Genomic DNA, 25190 nt, shown 5'->3' with positions numbered 1-25190 from the left:
CAAATTAATATACAAATATACAAGTTTATGCGTAAATTTTCAGTATTTACTTCATCAGTGGTCAATAAATAGGTAAGTAATGAAAATATATAAAGCAATTAAGCTACACAGAATAATCACGAGAATGAAACGTGGAATATTCTGTGTAGCTTCATTGCCATATATATTTTTATAACATATATATATATATATATATATATATATATATATATATATATATAACTACTTCATTTACTCACATAAAATTAATATACGAAAGTATAGATTTATGCGTAAACTATAAGTATTTACTTCAAAAGTGCTCAATACGTAGGTAGAGCTAGTTAGTAAGTTATAAAATGTATATGGTGATTAAGCTACACTGAATATTCCACGTTTCATCCACTGTAGGATTTTTCAGGCTTATGCGCCATATACATTTTATAACTTACTATATATATATATATATATATATATATATATATATATATATATATATATATATATATATATATGCTATTATATATAAGTCATTTTGTGCACACGTATGTGAGCTCCATCATAGGTTCGAAACGGCTGAACCTATCTTTTGCAAATTTTACACAAAGGTAATTTATATGTCTGACAGTGTTCTTTGATATGTTTTATACAGAAATTCATCCGATGAGTATCGAAAATCAGACAAAATCCAATCTTAAACATAGTCTTTCTTCTCTTAGAATTTTATTATTTCCCTTGGCCGGTGTAACGTAAAATATTCTCATGTAAAAATTCTTCTTTTTTATCTCTAAGAGAAGAAAGACTATGTTTTAAGATTGTCGAGCTCAAATATCAGCTGGCGTGATATTGTAAACAAACACAGACAGAATTGGATGAACGACATTATCATTATTATTTCTTAATATTTTTTTTTTGTGAGTTAGTCCACCGTGAAAATTATTCCTCCTAATAGATAATAATCAATAGAGGATTGATTCTGTAATAATACAGACGCAATCTGCATAAATTAAAATATGTTTAATCATACAATGCTGGGCAGCCAGCTAGTATATATTTAAGAAGGAAGTTAAAATTTTCCAAATACAACATTTATTAATCGAAACAAGGAATACAGAGGAAAAGATTTTTCCTTTTTCGGTGGAATTTCAAAGAATAGTACTTACCCTCAGAGGATAACAATTAGCAAAATTTCCAGACTTTTTTCGTACGGGCACTTTTATTAATAGTACGCACATGAAACTCGATCAAGCTGGCTTTGGTATTGTGTTGGTGATGTTCTCAACGTATGACCAAACAAAGTAGTCCAGCGGGTTCAGGTCGAGGGAGGAGGAAGGGGTACACAAAGCCATGATCCCTCTGAAGACAAGCCTGGGTCTCTTTGAACTTCTCAGCCGGCGTAGAGTCCTGCTGCCACAACCAATGTCTACCAGCGGCCACCTTGATCGCATCAGGGGATCACCACACCCTTCAGCACATCCAGATAAACTTTGGTGTTAACTTTCAAGCCGATTTCACAGATGTGATGTGGCATAATGTGAGCATCACTTGAAACTAGTGGCGGGACGATTAATCGGAATCGGAATCGTTAATCGTAAGAATCGTGTATTTTGGGAGGCATCGGAATCGGAATCGCATCGTTAAAAAATACCTTAATTTTCCGATTCCTTCATTACGATTCTTTTAGTCTGATGTTGAAAAAAAGAAAAAAAAATTCCTGATATTTCTAACCGCAAGAGAGAAATAAAAAGAAACCAAAGAAATTCATTATTAACAGGACAATGCTTAGTGCCCCTGCCCCTCCCTTACAAGGTTCATTCATTCAGATCTATTGTACCTATTTACTATGCCTCCCCACGGGACAGAGTTAGACACCAGGGTCGTTTTTTAACGTGGAGAAAAGGTACAAAAATAAAAATTGTCTCAGTCGTGAAGGATCTCTCCTCCACCGAAAGAGAACAAGAAATAGAAGTGCAGCATCTGAAGAACAGATACTACACTTCGATCTTGTCCCGAAGGCCAAGGAAATTGTAATCAAAACTACAAAAGAGTTAACTTGAAAAGAAGTATGCAGGGCTCTACATTGCGAGTAAAAATAAAAAAAAAACGCTTATCTTTTTGGCGATTGTTTTTTTTTTTTACTGACAAATCTTCTAATACTGAATGAAAATGCTTTTTCAACTTATATTTTCTTAAAATAAAACGAGCAAAGTCAAATTATTTAAACAGTAAAAGGTTTAATAGAACAATATACTTTTTTTCTTTTTTTAAAAGAAGGCTTTTGAAAGAAATATCTCTAAAATGAAATTGATCACGTTGTATTATTTCGCAAAGCTTTGACAGTAGTCGGTTTCTTTTGAAGTTTCAAAAAAATCGACCCCATACCTATCTCTTCCAAACCTAAAGTTATTAAATAACTCCCTTCGTTAATTTAAGGGTAATTCAATTCAGTCAAGTTTTTTTTTTTAATTTCATTGAAATAAAATCCATTATTTTTTTTCCTCCAGAAAGATAAAACCCTGAATTTGATTATATTAAAAGCAGAATAATATAATCTTTTTTCTAGAATTTTAAATTGAAAATTAAAAGTGTTTTGCGCAGTTCTTTGCCGAACGAAAAAGAAATTAATATATATATTTTTAAAAGGTTTTGTAATCAGTTAATTTTTATGTCTAAATAATATTTACGATTAATTAAATAATTTCATTTTAAAAAGTATTTATAAATAGAATTTTACTAAGGACTTATAGTTGGGTTTGTATTACTGTACACATAGATTCGAAAAAGTTGTCAAAAAACAAATATATAACAAATAAATGTTATCAAAGGCAAGATAAGTTATTTTTCTACCTAACTGGATATATTTTTCGGGTTTTTATTCAATGTAACATGTTTATTCAGCTCGAAAAGCACACAGTGTTTACCGATGCATTGGAAAATTCAAAATGGCGCCCGAGACTCTCTTTAACACGGTAAGTTTGGGAAAAGATGTTATAAATAATAAACTACACAAAATACTGCTAGAAACTCGCTCAATATATGTTACCGTGACATATTTTGATATATATTCGGTGTTTTTTTTAATAGTTTTTTGTCTAGTTTATTATTTATAGCACCTTTTCCCGAACTTACCATGTTAAAGAGAGTGTCGGGCGCCATTTTGAATTTTCCAATACATCGGTAAACACTGCATGTTTTTCAAGCTGAATAAACATGTTACATTGAATAAAAACAAAAAAAAATGTATCCAGTTTGGTAGAAAAGTAACTTATCTTGCCTTTGATAATATTTGTTTGTTATATATTTGTTTTTTGACAACTTTTTCGAATCTATGTGTACAGTAATTTATAAATTATTAAATTAAATATTTATCTTTTTTATATTTAATTAGTATATATTTTCTTTCTCTTCGGCTATATTTTTTTTTATTGAATTCATTAAATCTGTTAATTATGAGGACCAAAATAATGAATCGTGTGTATTTATTCTCTAATTTTCTTGTTTTTGTTCTGTTATATAAATTCTATTTTATTTGTTTTTTCTCTGAAGGATAAATTCTATTTTCTTTGAGTTTTTTTTTCTGTATTCCAATTAAGTAAAATTTTCTCTAGAATAAATTTTGCTAATTTTTCCGTTTAGTTTGCTATATAATAATTTTATTTAATCCAAAACACGACGGTGTAGACATAAAATATCTCTTCCAAAGTTAGGGAACATATTTGGGAACTACCGACCATAAGTATAAAACTACCTGGTATATTTCAAAACAATAAATTCCCTAGGAATCGGAATCGGAATCGTACTTGGTATCGGAATCGTTAATCAATATTTTCCTGGAATCGGAATCGGAATCGGAATCGTATAAAAATTAGGAATCGTCCCAACACTACTTGAAACCATACGAAAGACCATAACCATGGCCGCAAACTTTGTCTTCATCACCCTGAGCATGTCCCTGTTATTTGTGATAATCCAGCGATGCATTTTAAGGGTGCTGGCAATGGTCCTGTTGTCATAATTTAGATCGGTAGAGAGCATTAATTGTACAGCGGTGCATCTCCAATCTTGCTGGGGCCCTGTCTGTGGGGCATTAGAATACGCCGACTGCCCCCCTGCAGAGGGTAAAAGTCCCTCAATAGGGGTCCTGGATATGACCTTAAACTATATCCAGTGGTGAGGTCCCAGCTTGTGGCTTTGGGGAGTGTGGAGCCACCCTTTAATTACCATTGCTCCCAGGTCCACTCTGACCCAGAGTGGTAGTACCTGTTAGGGTCCCAACTATGGGTTAAATAGAAACCGGCGTGAAAACAACAAATATATTCTATTAAAAAAATTTTTCTTCAAAATCTTTGGATTCGGCATTAAATAACCCGAAAAGGGTTGATATGCCATAAAACAAAAACAACCACCAACCAATCTTGCTGGTTGAACATTGTGTCACTTTCAGACATGATAGAAGGCTCCTATCATTCTTGGGATTTGTACACAACTGGTCAAGTAGTAGATGGTTTGCAAAAAAAAAAAAAAATGGTTTTCATTAAATGGAAATGGAATCATGTTGTCTTTTCTATGACGACAATCTTATCGTTACATTCTAAGTAGTGAGTGAGATAGATATTTTTTTGTAATTGATTAAAGTTGGAAGATTTTTTTATTTCTTTTAAAACAGTTTGCCATTAATACTGTTTGTATTTTTCCAACTACATTTGAAAATAGTCAGCGATTAGTATGCAACATAAGAAACAGAATAGTTAACAAAGTCCCCCACTCATGTTAAAAATGATTTGCCAAATAATTTTACTATTTAGAAATTCACTCTTAATATGAGAAGGGTGGAGTGGTTCGTTAACTCTTCTGTGCCTCCACTTTGTCAAAGCAAAGACTGATCATATTTTTTTATCTTACTAACAAAAATTTACTCGGTGATTAGATTGATTTGGTTTACTGTAAAAAGTAAAACCAAGATGATGATGATGATAATAATAATAATAATAATAATAATAATAACTAGCAGGACCTGTGGAAATTCCACAATGGCATCTTTCATATGCAATATATTGCTACTGGGCATTCTGTTGCTGTTCAGTGTGAACAGAGACCCCGCAATATTATTGTAGCCCTTAAAACTGTAAAAGTATTTATCTAAGTAATCTGATTAGTGTAGTGTCTGGCCATTACGGTTTATCTCCAATATCCTTATAGGAGTCTGTGACATATTTCCATGTATGCAGACCGGCGCACACAGAAATATCATCATATCATCTTTAGACAGAACAGATACTACCCTTAGATACTAGCCAGAAGACCAAGAAGGTATATTTTAGTTTCACGTATGCCCCAAAGGCGACATCATTTTTTTTTTTTTTTTTTTTTTTTTATTAAAAATTTTTTTTTTTATATATACGCTGCATCTTTGACGGTCGGAAGATCCTAATTATCAAAAAGGGGGATAGAAGGTGATAACATACTACGAACATCAAATTAGTTTATCTATATACTAATTTAATCACCTTCTATCACCTATCCTCATTTTTAATAAATAGGATCTCCCTATCAAATAATTTATAGTCTGGAAACCGTACCACATGCACATACATTAAAGCTACTACGCTAATAATAGATACATAAGAGCAAATTTGTACATTAACACTCATCTACTACCCACTAAATAAGATTCTAATTTTATTGTGACTAGCGGGGGGGGGGAAGTACCCGGCGTTGCCCAGGTGTGTGTGTGAGGGGAGGGGAATAAAAAAAATGGAAAATAAAGAATAAGCGGGCGTAATAGCCCTGCTTAAATAACTTTAAAAAAAAAAATTAAAAAAAAAAAAACAGCGAACGTGATGCAAAATAAAGAATAAGTGAACGATGTTAAAACTTCTTAAAAAAAAAAATTGGAAAAACAAAAACAAAAAACAGCAAACGTGATGGAAAAATTAAAAAAAAATGAATGAAAAAATGGCATAAATAACCGGCTCAATATATTAAAAAAAAAAAAAAACTAAATCGGGAAAAAATATCTGATATCTCGGCTCGGACGATGCTGCTACTATAACGACTGGTCTATGACCACGTGAATGAAATTAGATTGTTTTTTTTTTATATTTAAACTAATTCAAGAAAGAACGTTTTTTTTGCTACCTCTCCCTGTAGAAAAGTGTCCAGTTGAGGGTGAAGGAATTAATGTTTTGAGGCAATTTTTCGATATTTGTCGTCCGAAGGGTCGAGTTTCAAAATGATACCAATCTCGTGAAAATCCGTCGCCTCTATCGAAAGTTTTAGGCCAGCATACATACATACATACATTTAAACAGACAGGTGAGATTTATATTATAGATTACATGTGAAAAGCTTGAAAAACTTCAAGTTATTTTTTCGTCAATTTGCAGGTATAACTTTTTGTTGTTAAAGCAAATAAGCTATTATTAGAGTCTAGCAATCTATGCTAATTCACGATAAAAGAAAAATGTGATTAAATGTAAAACGCCTAAAAAAATTTAGTGGTAAAAATAAAATAAAACAACAAAAATTAGTTTCGCATACAAATTTCATGTAAAATTATCATACGTTTCAGATGAGACAGCATTTTAAGGTCATGAAGGCAGTTTTGTTTTAAATCTTGACCATGTAATTGTAGCTGATCAAACTTTATCGTAAAATTGTGAAAAGTCATAAAAGCATGCTGCCTTCTAGTGCTAATTTTAAGTCTAGACCGTAATCTATCTCTACAATTATATAAATGCAACTTTGTGTGCGTGTGTAAGTTCGTTCCTTATAGACCCCAAAACGGCTGAATAGATTTTCTTTAAAATTTACAGAACTTTAGTGTATAGCCTGGGAGTGATCTTGGTTAAGTTTTGTCCCAGATTACCCCTGATAATTACCGATAATCAAAACCGTTATTTTAATTTATCTATCATCAGTAAAGCCATTTTTCCATGTCGTCACTTAGCAACAATAATAGAACAACGGGCCGTGAAAATTCTACTGTGGGTAAGTTGATAGCAGGTTTTTTTGTTGTTTTATTTTTGCATGACATAGGTTCAAACTCCGCATGTAAATTTCTTGATTTTTTTTTTTTTTCAATAACTGCAAAGAAAATTTACGTTTATTTTTTTTTTATTGCATGACATGGTCTGTAGGTTCAAACCCTGCACATAAATTTCATAATGTTTTTTTTTTTTGTGTTAACTGGAAAGAAGTTTATATAAAATAATTTTATAAAAGAAACAGTAGGTTCTCTAGAGTGCAATGTAGAATAACATATATTTTGGACTAAGTTACTGCATAGAGGCATGTGAAGCTTCCTCCCCAGGCAATTTCACGGATTTCGATGACAATAAAAATATAGGAATGTTGATCATTCAATTCTGGGCAACATCTGGATTTCTGGTAGTATATCTATAAAAGTGAGAATGTGTATGTGTGAGGACACTTCTCAACTTATATACTCAACGAATTCTTAATCTAAAGGCTTGAAATTTGGTATATAGAGGATTCAGACATGTGGTAAACTTTTTAATGAGTTTTCATCCGAACAAAAGGGACTCCTAAGGAGTCAAAATCGAAAAATTGGTACATGGGACTCATTGGATTTTCCAATGTTTGCTGTTTCATAACTGTGCATGCGTGAATGGTTCACATTACAGTTTCCGTAAATATAAATCGGTTTAAAAACACTTTTTAAAGAGAGTGGCTGAATGGTTATTGTACCTGAATCACTGTCTTTAGGTTTTGGTTTCAAGCTTAGCCTGAGTATTTTCTCTTTTTTTGTTTCTACTTACAAGAAGTGAACTTTATATTAATTTATTTTTATATCGGACTATTATTTTTGAGATGAGTATTATTAATTCATTTTATTTCGGACTATTATTCTCATCTTTATTGGTTGTTGTTTCACAACATTTCGGCCAACTATTCCTCTGGCCTTCGTCAGGTGGTAACCGCAACGGATAGGAACTTTGAATCTCCTAACTGCATTCTCAGCAATTACTGCCATTCGTAGTTGTTGTCGTCTCACTACGTTTTAGCCAAGTAAGCCTCTGGCCGGCTTTTGGGTAGAATTTAAACCGCTATCTTCAGACAATGCTCAACTGGAACCGTAGAGATTCAACGTCTCTATCAACTGCGGCACGGGCCCCAGATGGCAGTGATTGCTGAGAATGCAGTTAGAAGATTCAAAGTTCCTATCCATTGTGGTTACCATCTGACGAAGGCCAGAGGAATAGTTGGCCGAAACGTTGTGAAACAACAACCAATAAAGATGAGAATAATAGTCCGCAATAAAATAAATTAATATAAACAATACTTATCCCAATAATGAATTCCAATTAAAATAATATATAAGAAGTGAACTGTTTAGAAAAAAACACAATACTCGCAAACACATGTCTCAGTTTTTGTATTAATTAAAATATAATATTTATGTGTATTTAACGACCGGGCAACGTCAGGCGGCCAGCTAGTACAAAAACAAAGTGATTACAAGTAGTTTTATAACTGTGCCGGTTGAATTTAGGGTTAATGGGAATAAATTTAGTTAACTAACCTAAAAATTAGAACGGTTTGGAAATTGGGGGGGGGGGTCATTGCTATGTTAAATTTATATGTGGAACTAACTCCACCCTAAATTCTAAATTGTCTTCTTTTTTTTTTTTTCAGCGTTTTCTTCCTTTGTTCATTTTAGTGAGGATGGGTTTTTTTTTCTTTGTGTAAGGAAGTGACCTATTTTAATCTAGTTGATTTTCGCTTACATGTTATTTTATACTAGTTTATTCATTTGTTTATTATTAATTATGCAAAAAATATCGGTCGATCATGAAAAACTTTATTTTCACAATATACCAGATTTTCCAATTTCGTTTTAAAAACTTCTTAAACAAGTTTCGTTTTAAGTTGGTTGCCCAATATAAATGGTCGAAGCAGCTTACGATTCAAGAACCATATATTTTATAGAGGAGGGGGGGGGTCAACTATTTTTTAAGAGGCTAAAATATTTGAAAAAACATAAAAATATTTTAATCACATCCTTACATCATTTGTAGACATTTATGCTGACGACACTACCATTTATGGTAGAACATCTAAGACAGTAAACGACCAAGTTCTCTCCAATTCTCTCTCCTCTGATCTTGAGCACGTAGTACAATGGGGAAAGGAGTGGCTGGTTACTTTTAATGCATCTAAAACCAAGCTTCTCTCTTTACATCATCAACATTCTGATCCACATCTGGCATCAATTGAAATGAATGGCTCTCGTCTTCAGGAGGCCTCAAGTTTTGACAAGCTTCTGGGCTTGACCTTTACTCCTGATCTTAAATGGAACACGTACATCAAATCTGTTGCCAAGGCCGCTGGAAAAATGGTGGGATCTTTCTATCGATCTGGTAAATATCTCACTGCTGATGCTATTCTCTATCTATATAAGAGCCAGGTACGTCCAAGGATGGAATATTGTTGCCACATCTAGGCAAGAGCTACTAGAAAGTACTTGTTCTGCCTTGATAGAGTTCAAAATAGATTTCGTAGCCTCGTAGGGGATGTCCTTTTCTCTTCCTTGCAACCTCTATCTCACAGAAGAGATGTTGCGAGTTTGTCTCTGATGTATCGTTATTTTCATGGAAGGTGTTCAACTGAGCTTCAGTCTATGGTCCCCCCTCGCCAAACTTTCACAAGAAACACTCGTCTAGCTGTAAACACTATCAATAATTCCCCCCACTCTTTATCTGTGCCTAAACCTAAACGTAGATTCCATGAACAAAGCTTTTTTATTAGAACTGCACGCCTGTGGAATTGTCTTCCGTTTTCCTGCTTTCCGGCTGACTACAATATGGTTGTGTTCAAGTCTAACGTAAATAAGTTCTTGATGAGCCGTTCTATATAAGTTATCAAATTTACCATATTTTCATCCTTGAGTGGCCTCTTGGCCTTGATAAGTGGTGATGCCTATGTAAAAAAAAAAAATATTTTACTCATGTAAATTAGAGTATAAACATTAATCTATATATCTATAAAAGTGAACGTGCCTGTCTGTGTACATTTCCCTACACAATAACTCTGTTAATTTTCAGTCTACAGACTCAAAATTTGATATACAGGGTAGTGAGATTTGGGAAAATCTTTGCAATCCGTTTTCGGCCAGAAATTTGGCTGTTAAGGGGTCAAAGTACAACAATTTGACCTTTGAGAACTCTACCAAACTCCTCCGACAATTTTGAGTCTAAACACTTGAAATTTTATATATAGGTTCCTTGGACATGGATCTAACTTAACTTGATTTGAGCCCAAAACAATAAATGTTAAGTGGTCATAATAGGGGTCAAAGTTTAAAAAAATTTGACCTATGCGGTCTACCAAATTACTCAGACAATTTCTGGTCTAAACATTTGAAATTTTACATAAAGGGTATTCAGAGATAGGGCAAGCTTTAGGTGTGTCAGAAACTTCGTGAAAAATATTGAATAATTCGACCCCCTGTCTTTCCAAGTTTATAACTACTCGAAAAATGTAATTCAAACCCTAATTTTTTTTTTTTTCAATTAAAGGAGCAAAGACTAAGGTTAAATTTAAAAAAAAAAAAAAAAAAAAAAAAAGTTTTAAACTTCGGACTTTACAGGTAAATTTCTAAAAAAAACACTTCTTTTTTTGTTTTAAATTTGAATACATTATTTATTGATCTTTTATCTTCAATTTGTGATATATAAAACTTTGGTGAGTAAATTAATTATTTACTTTTTAATAGACATTTCAAAATGGGGGGGGTTAAAAAAAAAAGTTTGCCTAAAATATTATATTCAGTTTATTGGAAAGAGCATAATATTTCACATCAACCCTGAAAATATCGTAAAAATAGAATCAATAGAAAAATTTTGATAGATTTTTAAAGTTTAAAAATTTAAAAATACTGAGCTCGTAAAATTCAATTAATTTCATTACTGTTTTTTAAAAAATAAAACAATAATATTTCTATTACTTCTTATACAACTTTAACAGTTTATTTTGGAAGTATAATCCATAAAGAAAATAAACAACCCACTTTTAAAAGAGAAATTACGAGTTTTTTATATTTTATTCGCAGTTTCGTGTTAGGGGTGTCAAAAATTCCTACAAAAATTCTTATACACCTAGGCAAGCTTTTTAATCGGTTTGGGTCAAAAATTTGAGCTACCAATATATTAATGTATGTATGTATGTTTGCATGTCTGCCTAAAAGTTTCGACAGAGGCGACGGATTTTCACAAGATCTGTATCGTTTTGAAGCTTGACCCTTCAGACGACAAATACAGAAAAATTGGCTAAAAACATTAATTCCTTCACCCTCAATTGGCCACTTTTCTACAAGGAAGTGTTGTTTTTTTTCGCCGATATTTTCGAAAGTCATCCCCTCTTTTTGATTGCTTAGCCTTACTTTAAACCTATGTCACTTCCAGTTTGGCGGTGGTCGTAATAGCAAAGATGTCACATTTTTTCCCCCGTTCTTTTCCTCCTTCATGGTACAGGTTCGAGCCTGCCTTCCTATTACCACTTTTTTTTTCCGTGTAACGCCAGGTACCCATGCTAGTAATAAATACGGCATATTCACTCAGTGTAGTAGTCGTTTATCAAACTCACTATATCTGTCTGTCTGTCTGTCTTCATTTTTTGCTTTAAAATTTTGTTTTCAGTTTCAATTCTGATGCCACCCAAGTCACTTTTTTTCTTTTGTTTTTACTTTTGAAATCACGACTATATATTGGGTCGAATATCATATGCAATAATTGATCGAAAATTGGCCATTATAATATATACAAAATCTGAATAAAATAAAAATATTTTTAAGATTTTAAAACTGGACAATGCTGGGTGTCCCCATTCCTGCTAGTAGTTAATAAATAAACTAGTATAAAATGTAAGCCTACAGAATCCAGATTAAACCTAAGTCACTTCTGAATCCAAAGACAAGAGATACCCATCCCCACCAAAAATGAATAAAGAAAGAGGTGAATTAGAGGTCAAGTGAAACTCTGCCTGACAAACGTTTGCCCATTGGCTACATGAATGGGTGTGTGAACAAAAAAAGAATTTGATCGTTGGACTGACAAATCCAGTACCACAGGAATATATAAAAACACGAAAACACGAAGTAAGATTGATTCCATCCAATAGCCAGATAAATCCTTGTGAGGATGAAACTTGGACAATTCTGTATAGCTTAATTTGCCATAGATATTAAAATTTACTACCTAGCTCTACTTATATATTAAGCACTGTCCAAGTAAACACTATATATATATATATATATATATATATATATAGTAATTTATAAAATATATATGGCGATTAAGCTACACTGAATATTCTTCGTTTCATCCAACTATATGATTCGTCAGGCTTATGCGCATAAGCCTGACGAATCCTATAGTTGGATGAAACGCAGAATATTCAGTGTAGCTTAATCGCCATATATATTTTATAAATTACTAACTAGCTCTACCTACGTATTGAGCACTTTTGAAGTAAATACTTGAAGTTTACGCATAAATCTATACTTTCATATATTAAATTTATGCGAATAAATGAAGTAGTTATATATATATATATATATATGATTTGTTGTTGTTTTATAGAGACATTAACATCTTCGAAATGCTGGTATTTATTCATTTCATTTTTTTCACCACTAGCATTTATTAAAGAGCTATAAGCTCTTGTTATTCAGATGTGTGTATGAATAGGTTGCCCTTTATTTTTTTTAGAGGACATATTTTAATTTATTTTTTATTATTATATATTATTATGCTCATAGATTGTATGCCCATAGACATGCAGATTTCTAGCTTTCAGCCATCATAAGCATGGGTTGGGATCGAACTCATGACAGAAGGATCTGCAGAATGCCAGACTGCAGATACTGGTGTCAGGAGCTTGATCCTAATACATGCTGATGACGGTAAAAATATGCATGTCCATGTGTATAGCATTTATGCACATTATATATATATATATATATATATATATATATATATATATATTTTGTCATGCACAAACAGACAGTTTCGATGTATCACAGCTCAACAGTGTAACTAGACTAATACCCGTCTGGAGTCAGGAATCGAAGCAACAACCATCTAGTTGCTAGTTAGCAGTTCTTCTCTGACCTATTGGATCAGTGCTCACAAATATCTTCAAATATGCTTACATAAACATTTTACTGCTATATTTAAAGTGCTCAAAAACCATATATTATAACAATAATCAATGATGGCTAACATTGGACATTTCTGATCATAAATAACTAAAAAGTGTACGTACCAGCACGTAGACAGTGAGCAATGCAGACTGCAGGAGAATTATTTTCGGGGAAATCCTTGTGGTGTCCCGCCAATTCCCTTTTGACATGTGAATCCTGATAGCATCCGAGGTAGACACCTGTGTTATTACCTGCAACAGGAGAAGATAAAGTTTAATTTCATGTCTAGAAATGAAACAGTGAAATTTGTTTTAAAAAATCCAATACAGAAAAATCTATAATAGAAAAGTGAAAATGTGTGTTAGTGTCTGCACATTTTTTGTATGTTCGGCAAAGGCTTTTTTTTGGGGGGGGGGCTCGGGGTGGTTACTGTTTCTTAGAACTTTTTATATACTCGCTAGATTATAATATCTAAGATTTACAAAACAAGGTCACGTCTATCTTTTATTTGAGCGACTTTTACACATTTTTTACTCTCCATATAGCAAACAAACCTCCCTGGCAATCCTGACAGGGACCTCAGGTGTGATCAATGCTGCGAAAACCCATCATAGACAATTGCTACTCATTTGGACACTCCCCTTTTTATGGGGAGCTGGTTTTCCCCAATATCTTGGGGAAATAAACAAATACGCAGAAACTGGCTTCCAGCCAAAGTTAGGTGCGTGATTCCATTACCCCTATTGGCATGATGCTTGACCTCATTAAATTTACGCACATGCCACTTAAGTTTTTAATCGTTTGATTTCAATCATTTTCAATTTTGCTGCCCTCATAGCATCACGGTAAGTTATCAGGCTATGCATCTCAAGGCTTCAGATTCGAGCCTACCTACCAAAACTTTTTTTTTTTCATGTCCAAACACCCGGACAATGCCAGCCCACCCACCCCCACTAGTATTAATGAAAAGACAATGGCAAACATCTATAATTTCTGAATTTTTGAGATGAGGATTAATTATTCGGATAATGTGGATTCTTCTGATTATTGTTCTCTTCTTGGTTGTTAACGTTTGGTGCATATTTAGAACTGGGGTGGGGTGGGGTGCTTTAATATGATATTTTATTTTGTCCAGATTTCGTATATATTATTATAAAGTCGGGATTTCGAAAGTAAAAAAAAAAGATAAAAAGTATCCATCAGCTAGAACTGAAAGCAAAACTGTAGCATTCAAAGCTGGTGACGTTACCACTCTACCAACGTGACACACATATGAACTGATTAAAAATAAACTAAGATGAATGTACAAAATGTTTAACGATTTTTTTCAATTATGATCCATTTTTGACCCCTTAAAAACTATTTTAACTGGCTAAGCACCCATAAAAGAACGACCCATAAAAAAGTCAATCGTTTGAGGCTCCTAGCAGTATTCTGTGACTTTTAGTTCTGAAGAGACAGACAGACAGATTGCCGTTTATATATTAGATTACACTTATTAAAAATAAACAAAGATACAAAAAAAAAAAAATTCATGATGTATGTACTCGTCACGGAACAAAGATGTCATATTCCAAAAATTACATAAATTTACTATTTAGTTTTCCTTCTTTTTTTTTTTTTTTTTTTAACTAAGAAAATCAAATTTTATGAAGGAGCTGCCATTTTGTTTTCATATGTAAGGGTGACAATTCAATTCGACTACAGAGATTTTCATTGTATTCAAAATAATTAAAACTTTTTAATTGCTAAAAATTGTAAATGTTGATTTTCTTAGTTAAAAAAAATACTTGATTAATTTACATGAGTTTTGGAAGAAGACATCTTCATTCCATCACGAGTATGCACATCATAAAAAAATTTTTTCTATAGTTTTGTATTTTTAAATAAGTGTAATTCGAAATAAACACCCAATATTTCACTCGAAGTAACCTCCGACTTGTTTTTGAACTCGGAAATCTTTCTGCTGAACTCGGGAATCTACAAAGAATTTCAAACTGTACATGCTACCCCCACGGACTAAATAAAAGGTTTCATTCAAAATTCCGTGCAAATTCTTGAGTTCAAAAGAAGGCTTCCAGAGTCTGAGAGAAAGATTCCCAAAATCAACAAGATACACCTGAAGAAGGTTGGAGGTTACATAGTCAACCCGAGAATAACGTCAAGGGTAGGAGTTCCCTATAGAAACGTTGATTTAACTTGAATAAAATACGCACAGTTCCAACATTTCAGAATACAACCGCTGAGATACAACACGCGGCTCTTTACAAACATTTCTTTTTTCAACATTGCAACATGGAAAGAAAGAAGAAAGAAAGAAAACAGCATACTGAGGATGGAGTCTAGCTCCGAAATATATTTATGTTATAAATTTCAAACAAGTAAAATATTTGTTTATTTTCCTAGTATTACATTGTGATTTGACTTTCAAGTGCATTTGATGTGTATTTTATTTTATTCGAATTAAATCAACGTTTCTATATGGAACTCACACCCTTGACCATATATTTTTTAAAATTTTTTTTTTTTACATTTTCACCCCAAACAAGGCCAATTGCCACTTTGGTGTAGGGGGCTACTATCAGGGGCAACAACTACTGGGGTACTATGTAGGGATTTGGGAAGCAAGATGTCGGTTCACGTTACACTTGAACTTCTGCACGTCAGTACTGTTGGGGAAACAGGGACCTGGAGTGGAATTCCAGAGTCTAGCGGTTCTGGGGAAGAAACTATTGGAGTAGAAAGATCTTTTACATCTAGGGATCTCTACAGTGTGGGGATGGGATTTAGCAGCCTGTCGGGTTTGTCGAGGGTGCTCACGTCGTGGGGGCACAAGTGATTGTAGTTCGTCAGAGCATTCACCATTAAAATACTTGTAGAAAAGGCAGAGGGATGCAACATTTCGTCGATGGGACAGAGGCTGAAGCTTAGATGCTAGTTCAGGGCCTATCAGGTTTGCGACTCTCTTTTGAACCTTGTCAAGGAGCGAGAGACTAGTAGCAGATGCACCAGCGCAGATGTGACAGCAATACTCCATACATGGGCGAATGGTGGCCTTATAGAGGTACAGGATACTTTCGGGTGTTAGTAGTTTTCTAGCACGGTAGAGAGAGCCCACCTTTCTTGCAGCGGCCCTGGCAACGCCTTCAATGTAATTGTATATATATATATATATATATATATATATATCCAGGCTTTAGATATTCAAAAGTAGGAACTAATGAACTCAACGAAGTTGTTAGATAGTGCTCGATAACAAGAGCAAAATATTTTTTATTTATTCGAAGGGAAACAGTTACATTTGGTCGCTACAACCAGCCATCTGTTTCAGTCAATATACTTTCAAATAATTATATATATGAGTAGCTTTCTTCAGTTTTGACAGACTATGGATACCCACTGTAAGGGTGCCTGCGCGTGGGATTTTTTGTGGCAAGAGCTCTGCAATCTCCAACCACACATCTCCTGAGTCGGCGTTGTAAAATACCAGTGGCAAGTGGAGGTTTAAGACAACTGAAACAATGCTAAGATAAGCGGAGAGCACATAGAGCGCCTAGAATTTATATATATATATATATATATATATATATATATATATATATATATATATATATATACATACACACGTATTCATACATACACACATATATTAGTAATACTACAAATATAAATACGACTAAGTTTAAAGTGTAAAAAATGTACACTAGAATGAGCCAATGGATAAAGGCATTGATTAATCATAATCAAATATTGAAAGCTATTAATGACAAAATTCGAGAAATAGCTCAGCTTTACTTTATGATATAGATAGATATATTTTTTATATCCTCGCAAATGTACATAGGGGGAGAAGGTGGAAGCAAAATAGTACATCAATGGAGATGCATTATAATATAAGAGAGGCTAAGTGTAGGCTGATGATAAATTTGGTAGATTTACTTCAAGCAAGACAAAGAAGTAACTTCATCAAAGCCGGTAATTAATTTTGTTTTTCTCAATCTCTCATACAGACACAATTCACTTGATTGAATGGAGACGCCGCCGCACCGCACCCCCGTAGCCAGCCAGCATACACAGGATGGGGAAGGGAGTAATAATAAGCACAATCACAAGACTTGATTTGAATGTCTTGAGGAATTCCAAGAAAAGGCAGCCAGAGATTTTTTTTTTATCTGTTTTGCAGGAGAAAAGGGATGTCGAGTTTTGTTTAGAATGGAAATATTGTCCATCTTTTAACTAGTTGTAATCTTTCACGACTGAGACAATTTTTATTTTTGTTCCTTTTCTCCACGTTAAAAAACGACCCTGGTGTCTAACTCTGTCCCGTGGGGAGGCATAGTAAATAGGAACTATATGTAAACATATGGACATGAGTGAAAATAAATTTTTAAAAAAATAAAAAATAAGAGAAAAATAAAATGGCTGTAGAGAATGAGAGGAAATTTTTTGATGATCTTAAATAGTTATCGATCCAAGTGACTTCCGGTTTGGAAACTCATTGGAAGTTTTTTTTGTTTTTTGTTTTTTTGTAACTCGCGTTCACCCCCTAACAAGACGTATAGCCACTTGGGCTACTAAAATACTACTATTTTGGACCATGCCTTGGAAAGATTAACAAGATGTTGGTTTACCTTACATTTAAACTTCTGCATATCAGTATAGTCAGGGATGGAGGTAGCAGGAAGGGAATTCCAAAATCTAGCTGTTCAAGAGAAGAAACTATTCGAGTAGGAAGCTTTCTGGCATTTAGGGACCTCAACAGTGAAGGGGTGAGATTTTGTTGCTAAGCTGGTTTATCAGTGATATGTACATCGAGGGGACACAAACGCAACGAGTTCATCAGAGTACATTCCATTAAAATACTTGTAAAACAGGCACAGAGACGCAATGTTGAGGTGATGCGACAGGGGTTGGAGCTTAGTTGACAAAGTGGGACCTATTAAACTGAAAACACTCTTTTAGATCCTATCCAAGAGGGAGAGGCTAATCCTAGATGCACCAGCCCAGATGTCGAACACAATACTCCATGCATGGGCGAATAGTGCTCTTGTAGAGGTACAGGATACTCTCAGGTGTGAGTAATCTTCCAGCTCGATAGAGTGAACCCACCTTCTTTGCAGCAATCTTCACAATGTCTTCAATGTATTTGTTCCAGTTCATATTGCACGTGAATGTTAGGCTGAGGAGTTTGCAGGTAGAATTCTCAGGTAAAGTGTTATTTGTCATGGATATTGGTGAAAAGGCGTCTTGTAATTGTTAAAGGAGAACAGCTTAATTTCACCAGCATTAAATGTTACCAGCCATTGGCGGCCCCATTTCACTATGGTCTGGAGGTCACTTTCTAACGATTCTGCCATTGTTTTGGATGTTAATCTGAAGACCTCTGACAAAAATAGGTTCTTCTCTTGTTATGAAATCCGAAAATTGAAATATTAAATTTCAAGTGGAACCAATGGAATCTACTGGATTGTCACGTCACATTAATGAACATATCCAAAAATTACGAAAAACGATAAGATAGAAAATCAATTATTAAAGAAAATAGTTTTCGAATAAATTAGCAATTTTAGCTTTAAAAGACGCTTATGTTAGCAAGGGAGGTAATACATTTTTAAAAACTGTCAATAGCTAGCAAAAGCGACGGATTTGTATGGACGTGCACGGATTCGAAATGCCACTGGACTTATATTTATTTTCATATGAAAAAAATTTCAAAAGTAAATGAAAAGAAATTTGGGTTCTTCTACACTATTGTAACAAAGTTCTAAATTCGAAATATCGAATTTCGAGTGATACCAATAGTATCTACTAGTGATGGGACGATTCCAATATTTTTTTACTGATTCCGATTCTTTATAGATCTATTAACATTTAACTATAAATTTGTTGTTTTCCATATGAATACATGTTAAATATGCAGATATTTTCTCATACCTAGAAACACATTTGTGCTGATTTATAGATTTTAGTTTTATTAATAGTTTAAAATCAATAAATATTTCTTACTTTATCATCATTACCAGTAGCGGAAGGTTTTGCTTTAAATAAAATCAAATTAAAAAGACAACGAAAAGAATCGCTTCTGGCATTGGAAAATAGGCACAATTCTTTTCCGATTCCGATATCCCCAAATGTTTTGATTTTTCAGATGTCGATTGGTCATCCCAACACTAGTATCTACTGAATGGTCATATCGCAGTAATGAAAATATCCAAAAATTCAGAAAAACGATAAGATAGAAAATTAATTATAAATGAAATAGTTGTAATTATTTGCTTCCCCATTGAGAAAATTAGGCACAAGGCCGTTTTTTAATGTGGAGAGAGAGGGAGGGGGGACTAGCTCCCGAGAGGTGGGAAATGGGAGCTGGATAGTAACTGTTGGTCTGTAGGGTGATCCCTACATTGACCAAAGTCTGATATGTGGGGTTACCCCAACATATGGTCTTTGCTTGCAGTATTTATTTATTTGCTTCCCCACTGAGCAAATTAGACACAAGGCCATTTTTTAATGTGGAGAGAGAGGGAGGGGGGAGGGAAAAGGGGGACCAGCTCCCGAGAGGTAGGAAATGGGAGCTGGATAGTCACTGTTGGTATGAAGGGTCGCCCCTACATTGACCAAGGTCAGATATGTGGGGTTACCCCCACATATGGTCTGTGCTGATCTTTGCTTGCAGCATCTGTCGGAACAGATACTACACTTTGATCTTGACGCCCGGGCCGCGAAGGGCCATGGGCCAGTTGGTATTTATTTGCTCCCCCACCGAGCAAATTAGGCACAAGGCCAATTTTTAATGTGAGGAGTGAAGAGAGTGGGAAGGGAAAAAGGGGACCAGCTCGAGGTGGGAAGTGGGAGCTGGTTAAAGGTCAGGCATGTGGGGTTGCCCCCACATCTGGTCTTTGCTAGTCATAGCTGGTCTTTGCTAGTCATAGCTTGCAGTATCTGTCGGAACAGATACTACACTTTGATCTTGTCACTCGGGCCCCGGAGGGCGCGCGGACAAGTGGCCGTGGGCCAGTTGTTCTTGAAAAAATTTGAAGTGTGTATATAAATAAAAAGCATCAAGTCATGGGAAGTAACTGTCCTTTTCGTTACAATTAATGGTGGATGTCACACAATCATCTATTTGTACAGAGTCCATATTTTATGTAATAATGCAAAAATATTTAACTAATTGTGACATGACAATTAGATAGATAACATTGCTTATTGTTGAAATTGATAAAAAAAAAAAAAGTAAGTAACTATCATTGTTTCTTTTAATGAAAACTCATTTTTTTTTTTTTTTTTTTGCTGTCAGATTTCGATACAATAACAAAGAACAACCAAAATCTCTTGGTGATCTTGAATATTTACCGATACAAGGGAGTCCTGGTTTTGAAGCTCATCGGAAGTAAACGGTGTTATTTAATCTGAAGACCCCGATGAAAATGTAGGTCAACTCATAAAAATACTCAGACACTGATTATTTTCATTGAAATATTCTTATTTACCGAATTTGTTTTCTTTTTCTAATAAATGTATATTTACAAAAATTATTTACTTAATTATAACTGAAAGTAAAATATTTTTCTCAATTTTTGAGATGAGGATTAATGTTTCATATTTTCTGGATTTTTCGAGCTACTGTTCTCATCTTAAGTGTTATTTTCAAGTTTAGGTTGATGTAACCTCCGATCTGCTTCAGGTGTGTCTTGTCGAACTCAAAATGTTTCTGTCGAACTAGAGAATTAAGACGGAATTTCAAACGGAACCCTTTATTTACTTCACAAGAGTAGCATAGGTGTTTAAGGCTCCCAAAATTCGTACTAGAACTGTTCGCAAGGACCCCTGGCATAGTGGTAAAGTACTTAATATTGAAGATTCATTTTTGGGCAACTAAAATATACAATTGTGAATTAATTAGGACCTCTATCAGGTCATGGCTGATGGAACAAGAGCATGCTACCTTCATAAAGTAAATAAAGGGCTGCATTCAAAATTCTGTCCAAATTCTAGTTTGACAGAAACATTCCCAGAGTTCGAGAAGATACATTTGAAGAAGGTCAGAGGTTACATCGACTGAAACGTTGTGGACATGATACCCAAGATGAGAAGAGTAGTGTGAAGAATCCAAATAATGAATTCTTCTTTAATAAATATAATGAATAAAATTAATGGGGAAGAAAATGAATGTTTATTTAACATAGTTTAAAAAAATATGAACTGTTTGCGTGTAATAAAGTAAATAAATGCAAAAGAAAAGCAAACGGTCAATTGTGAAAAACTAATCGATTTCAGTAAAGTAACACAATATATTGGGGTTTTCAGATTAAGTAACACCGTTTACTTCTGACAACTTTCAAAACCGGAAGTGGCTTGGATCGATAAATATGCAAGATCGTTAATCTACTTTTATTTGCAGATTGTAGAATTAGTTGCCCATACTTTGGTTGATATGCCAAAGATTATTTACATTAGAAAAACTAGTGATGAGGCGATTCCAGTGTATTTACTGATTCTAATAGGATTACTGATATAAATTCTAAAATTTATTAATTACCTAAAAAGTGGAATTGCATTTTTCTTCGGGATGATGGGGTGAGGAAGAGTCCTCATCTAATTTTATCGTAAATATAATTTTTATTTAATGATATCGAACACTGTTTGACCGAAGCACAATATCTAACACAAAAATCAAATCAAAAAGAAAGTCATAAAGCAGAAACTCTCCTTGCTTTTCAATAATACATGTTGAAATGTATAAATATATATATATATATATATATATATATATATATATATATATACATACACACACATGCACACTAATGTATACCTTCTGACGGAAACAATTATGCTTCACCAGTATTCACACTAATTATAGACCTTCTCTGCCACCAATAGCAATGGCCAGTGACTCTTTATCTGAGAGTACATCTTTCAAACCCCTCGGCCTAACGTTCACAGGAAACATGAGTTGGAACAATTACATTGAAAGCATTTCCAGGGCCACTGCAAAGAAGGTAGGCTCTCTCTACCATGCTAGAAAACTACTAATACCTGAAAGTATCCTGTACATCTATAAGGCCACCATTCGCCCATGTATGGAGTATTGTTGTCACATTTGGGCTGGTGCATCTGCTACTAGTTTCTCGCTCCTAGACAAGGTTCAAAAGAGAGTCGCCAATCTGATAGGCCCTGAACTGGCATCTAAGCTTCAGCCTCTGTCCCATTGACGAAATGTTGCATCCCTCTACCTGTTCTACAAGTATTTTAATGGTGAATGCTCTGGTGAACTGCAATAACTTGTGCCCCCACAACGTAGACACCCTCGACAAATCCGACAGGCAGCTAAATCCCACCCCCACACAGTAGAGATCCCTAGATGTAAAAGACCTTTCTACTCCAATAGTTTCTTCCCCAGAACCACTAGACTCTGGAATTCCACTCCAGGTCCCTGTTTCCCCAACTGTACTGACTTGCAGAAGTTCAAGTGTAACGTGAACCAACATCTTGCTGGCCAAATCCTTACATAGTACCCCAGTAGTTGTTGCCCCTGATAGTAGCCCCCTACACCAAAGTGGCAATTTGCCTTGTTTGGGTTTAAAAAAAAAAAAAAAAAAAAAAAAAAGAATTGTATCAGTTACTTTGAAGAGACAGTATTTATCTTTTTTGTTTTTGGTCTTTTGGCCAGGATCAAAGTGTAGTATCTGTTCTTCAGATGCGGCACTTCCATTTCTCGTTCTTTCAGTGGAGGAGAAATCCTTCACGACTAAGACAATTTTTATTTTTGTACCTTTTCTCTACATTAAAAAACGACCCTGATGTCTAACTGTCCCGTGGGGAGGCATTGTAAATAGGTACCGATCCATCTCTATCTTTCTGTTTCCCTCCCCCCAACTTTCTCTTTCCCCTCCCCTCAGTCCACTTTTCTCTAGCTGGACATACACACAATTAGAAACCTCCATTCAGTCTCGAAAGACAATGGATACCCTCTGTAAGGGTAGCTGCACGTGAAGTTGTGAGGCAAGGGTTGCGCAATCCCCAACCACACCTCTCCTGAATTGGCATTGTTCCAAGATGACTGGAAACAATGCCAAGATAAGCTAAGAGCACATACAGCACCTGGAACTGCCAAATGGTCACCCATTTTAGTAATGATCAGGCTTAATGTTCTCGTTAGATCACCGAAGTTAAGCAATGTTCACACACACACACAACTCTTCTTTATACAATAGATTTTGCAAGAATTAAGTCGGCATTTTCTTTCGTAATTCATGCATAATAGTATCGAAATACTGACCCTCTTCTCCAGTGTACACACAATTATTCACAAAAAAAAATCATACAATTACGTCAGTAATTAGATTTTTTGTGTATAAATTAATTTTTTATGAATTTTTGAGATGAGGATTGATAATTTGTATTATTACGATTCTTCTACCTGTTCCCATCTTGAGTTTTCATTTTCACAACGTTTTGACCAATGTAACTTTCGACCTTCTCCAGACGTATCAAATTCAAGAACCTTTCTGTCTATACACAAGTTCTAACGTAACCCTTTATTTAATCCAGGGGAGTAGCATGTTCTTGTTCCATCAGTCATGACCGGGTAGAAGTCTTAAGTAATTCGCAATTGTATTCTTAGTGTCAACCACACTGGCTTAAGGCTCCCAAAATTCATACTAGAATTGTCTACGAGGATCTGTGGCATACCAGATAAAGAACTAGGTAAAATTCAATTCTAAGTGAAACTCTCCTTTTTGTTGCAGACTAGTTAGCCAGTTGTGTACAAACCACAAGGAAAGCGATGCAATGTTCAACAACCGAGATCGGAGATGCATTACTGTACAGCTCATGTTCTCTACCGATCCAAGTTATGACGACAGGACCATTGCCAGCACTCTCAAAACGCATCGCGGGATTGCAACAAATAACAGGAACATGCCCAGGGTGATGAAAAAGTTTCCAGCCATGGTTATGGTCTTTGGTGTGGTTTTAAGTAAGGGCCACATCATGCCACCTCACATCTTCAAAGTCGGCTTGAAAGTCAACATCAAAATGTATCTGGATGTGCTGAAGAGTGTGGTGATACCCTGGTGCAATTAGGTGGCTGCTGGCAGACCCTGGGTGTGGCAGTAGGACTCGACACCAACCCACAAGTCCAAAGAAACCCATGTTTGGCTTCAGAAGGAGTGCTACGACTTTGTACCCTTTTCTCAATGGCCCCACTTCTCCCTCGACCTGGACTTGCTGGACTACTTAGTTTGATCATACGTCGAGAACATCACCAACATGATCTATCACAACACCAAAGCCAGCTTGATTGCCGCCATTTGCCAAGTATTTGCCGAGCTCTCGCCAGCGCTTGTGGAAAAGGTATGTTCCCAGTTGTGGACCCGTACCGAGGCCGTAATTGAAGTGGAAAGCGTCTGCATTGACTAGATTTCAGCTCTACTACATAATCAAATTACCTGAATTGATTTTTCCAATAAAAGTTTTAAAATAAAGCTGAGGTGGTGTTTTAGGGTGACAAATTTATCGTTCCATCCTGTACACCAGTGCTGAGACGGGTATTCTTCTATTACATAATGAATAGACAATAATCCTAAGCAAAATATATTTAGAGCAATATTTTTGGTGGTTTGTCCAGGTTTTTTCACAAAAGATCCTTTGAAAACAAAAAATAAATAAAATATGTTTAATTTTCATTAATTATTAAAAAAAAAAAAAATGTTTTAAAATCTTTCATGGTTGTTTCCATCGTTGAAACTCTAAACTTGTAAAAAAATAAAGATTGTTTTGTTTTTTTTTTCTCTTATTTAAGTCGCATTTTTTTTTCTAATACACATATGGAATGAAAATGATACATATTTTGTTTCAGTGCTTAAAATAACAACTTATAACTCACTAGCTTTTAAATTATTTATTAATGGCATATCAACCCCTTCTAAAGTCATTTAATACCAAACCACAATTTTTTAGGCATATCAATCTTTTCTGGAGTCACTTAATATCAAAACATAATTTCACAGTACATAAACCCTTCTTGAACTCATTAAAT

General features: G+C 34.5%; 1 protein-coding gene across 1 annotated transcript in view; it reads right to left on the bottom strand.

Annotated features, from left to right (window-relative positions):
- Positions 1 to 25190, bottom strand: part of LOC145258188 (xylosyltransferase Oxt-like) — a 545527-nt gene that overhangs the window by 135291 nt on the left and 385046 nt on the right. Inside the window, exon 3 of the mRNA XM_080116075.1 lies at positions 13267 to 13395. Within this exon, the coding sequence (XP_079972201.1) occupies positions 13267 to 13395 (129 nt within the window). The remainder of the gene's footprint in view (positions 1 to 13266; positions 13396 to 25190) is intronic.

This window comes from Euprymna scolopes, chromosome 33 (genome assembly GCF_053919585.1).
Source record: "Euprymna scolopes isolate OS-2025 chromosome 33, ASM5391958v1, whole genome shotgun sequence".
NCBI lineage: Eukaryota > Metazoa > Mollusca > Cephalopoda > Sepiida > Sepiolidae > Euprymna > Euprymna scolopes.
This window is presented reverse-complemented; position numbering and strand designations above follow the sequence as displayed.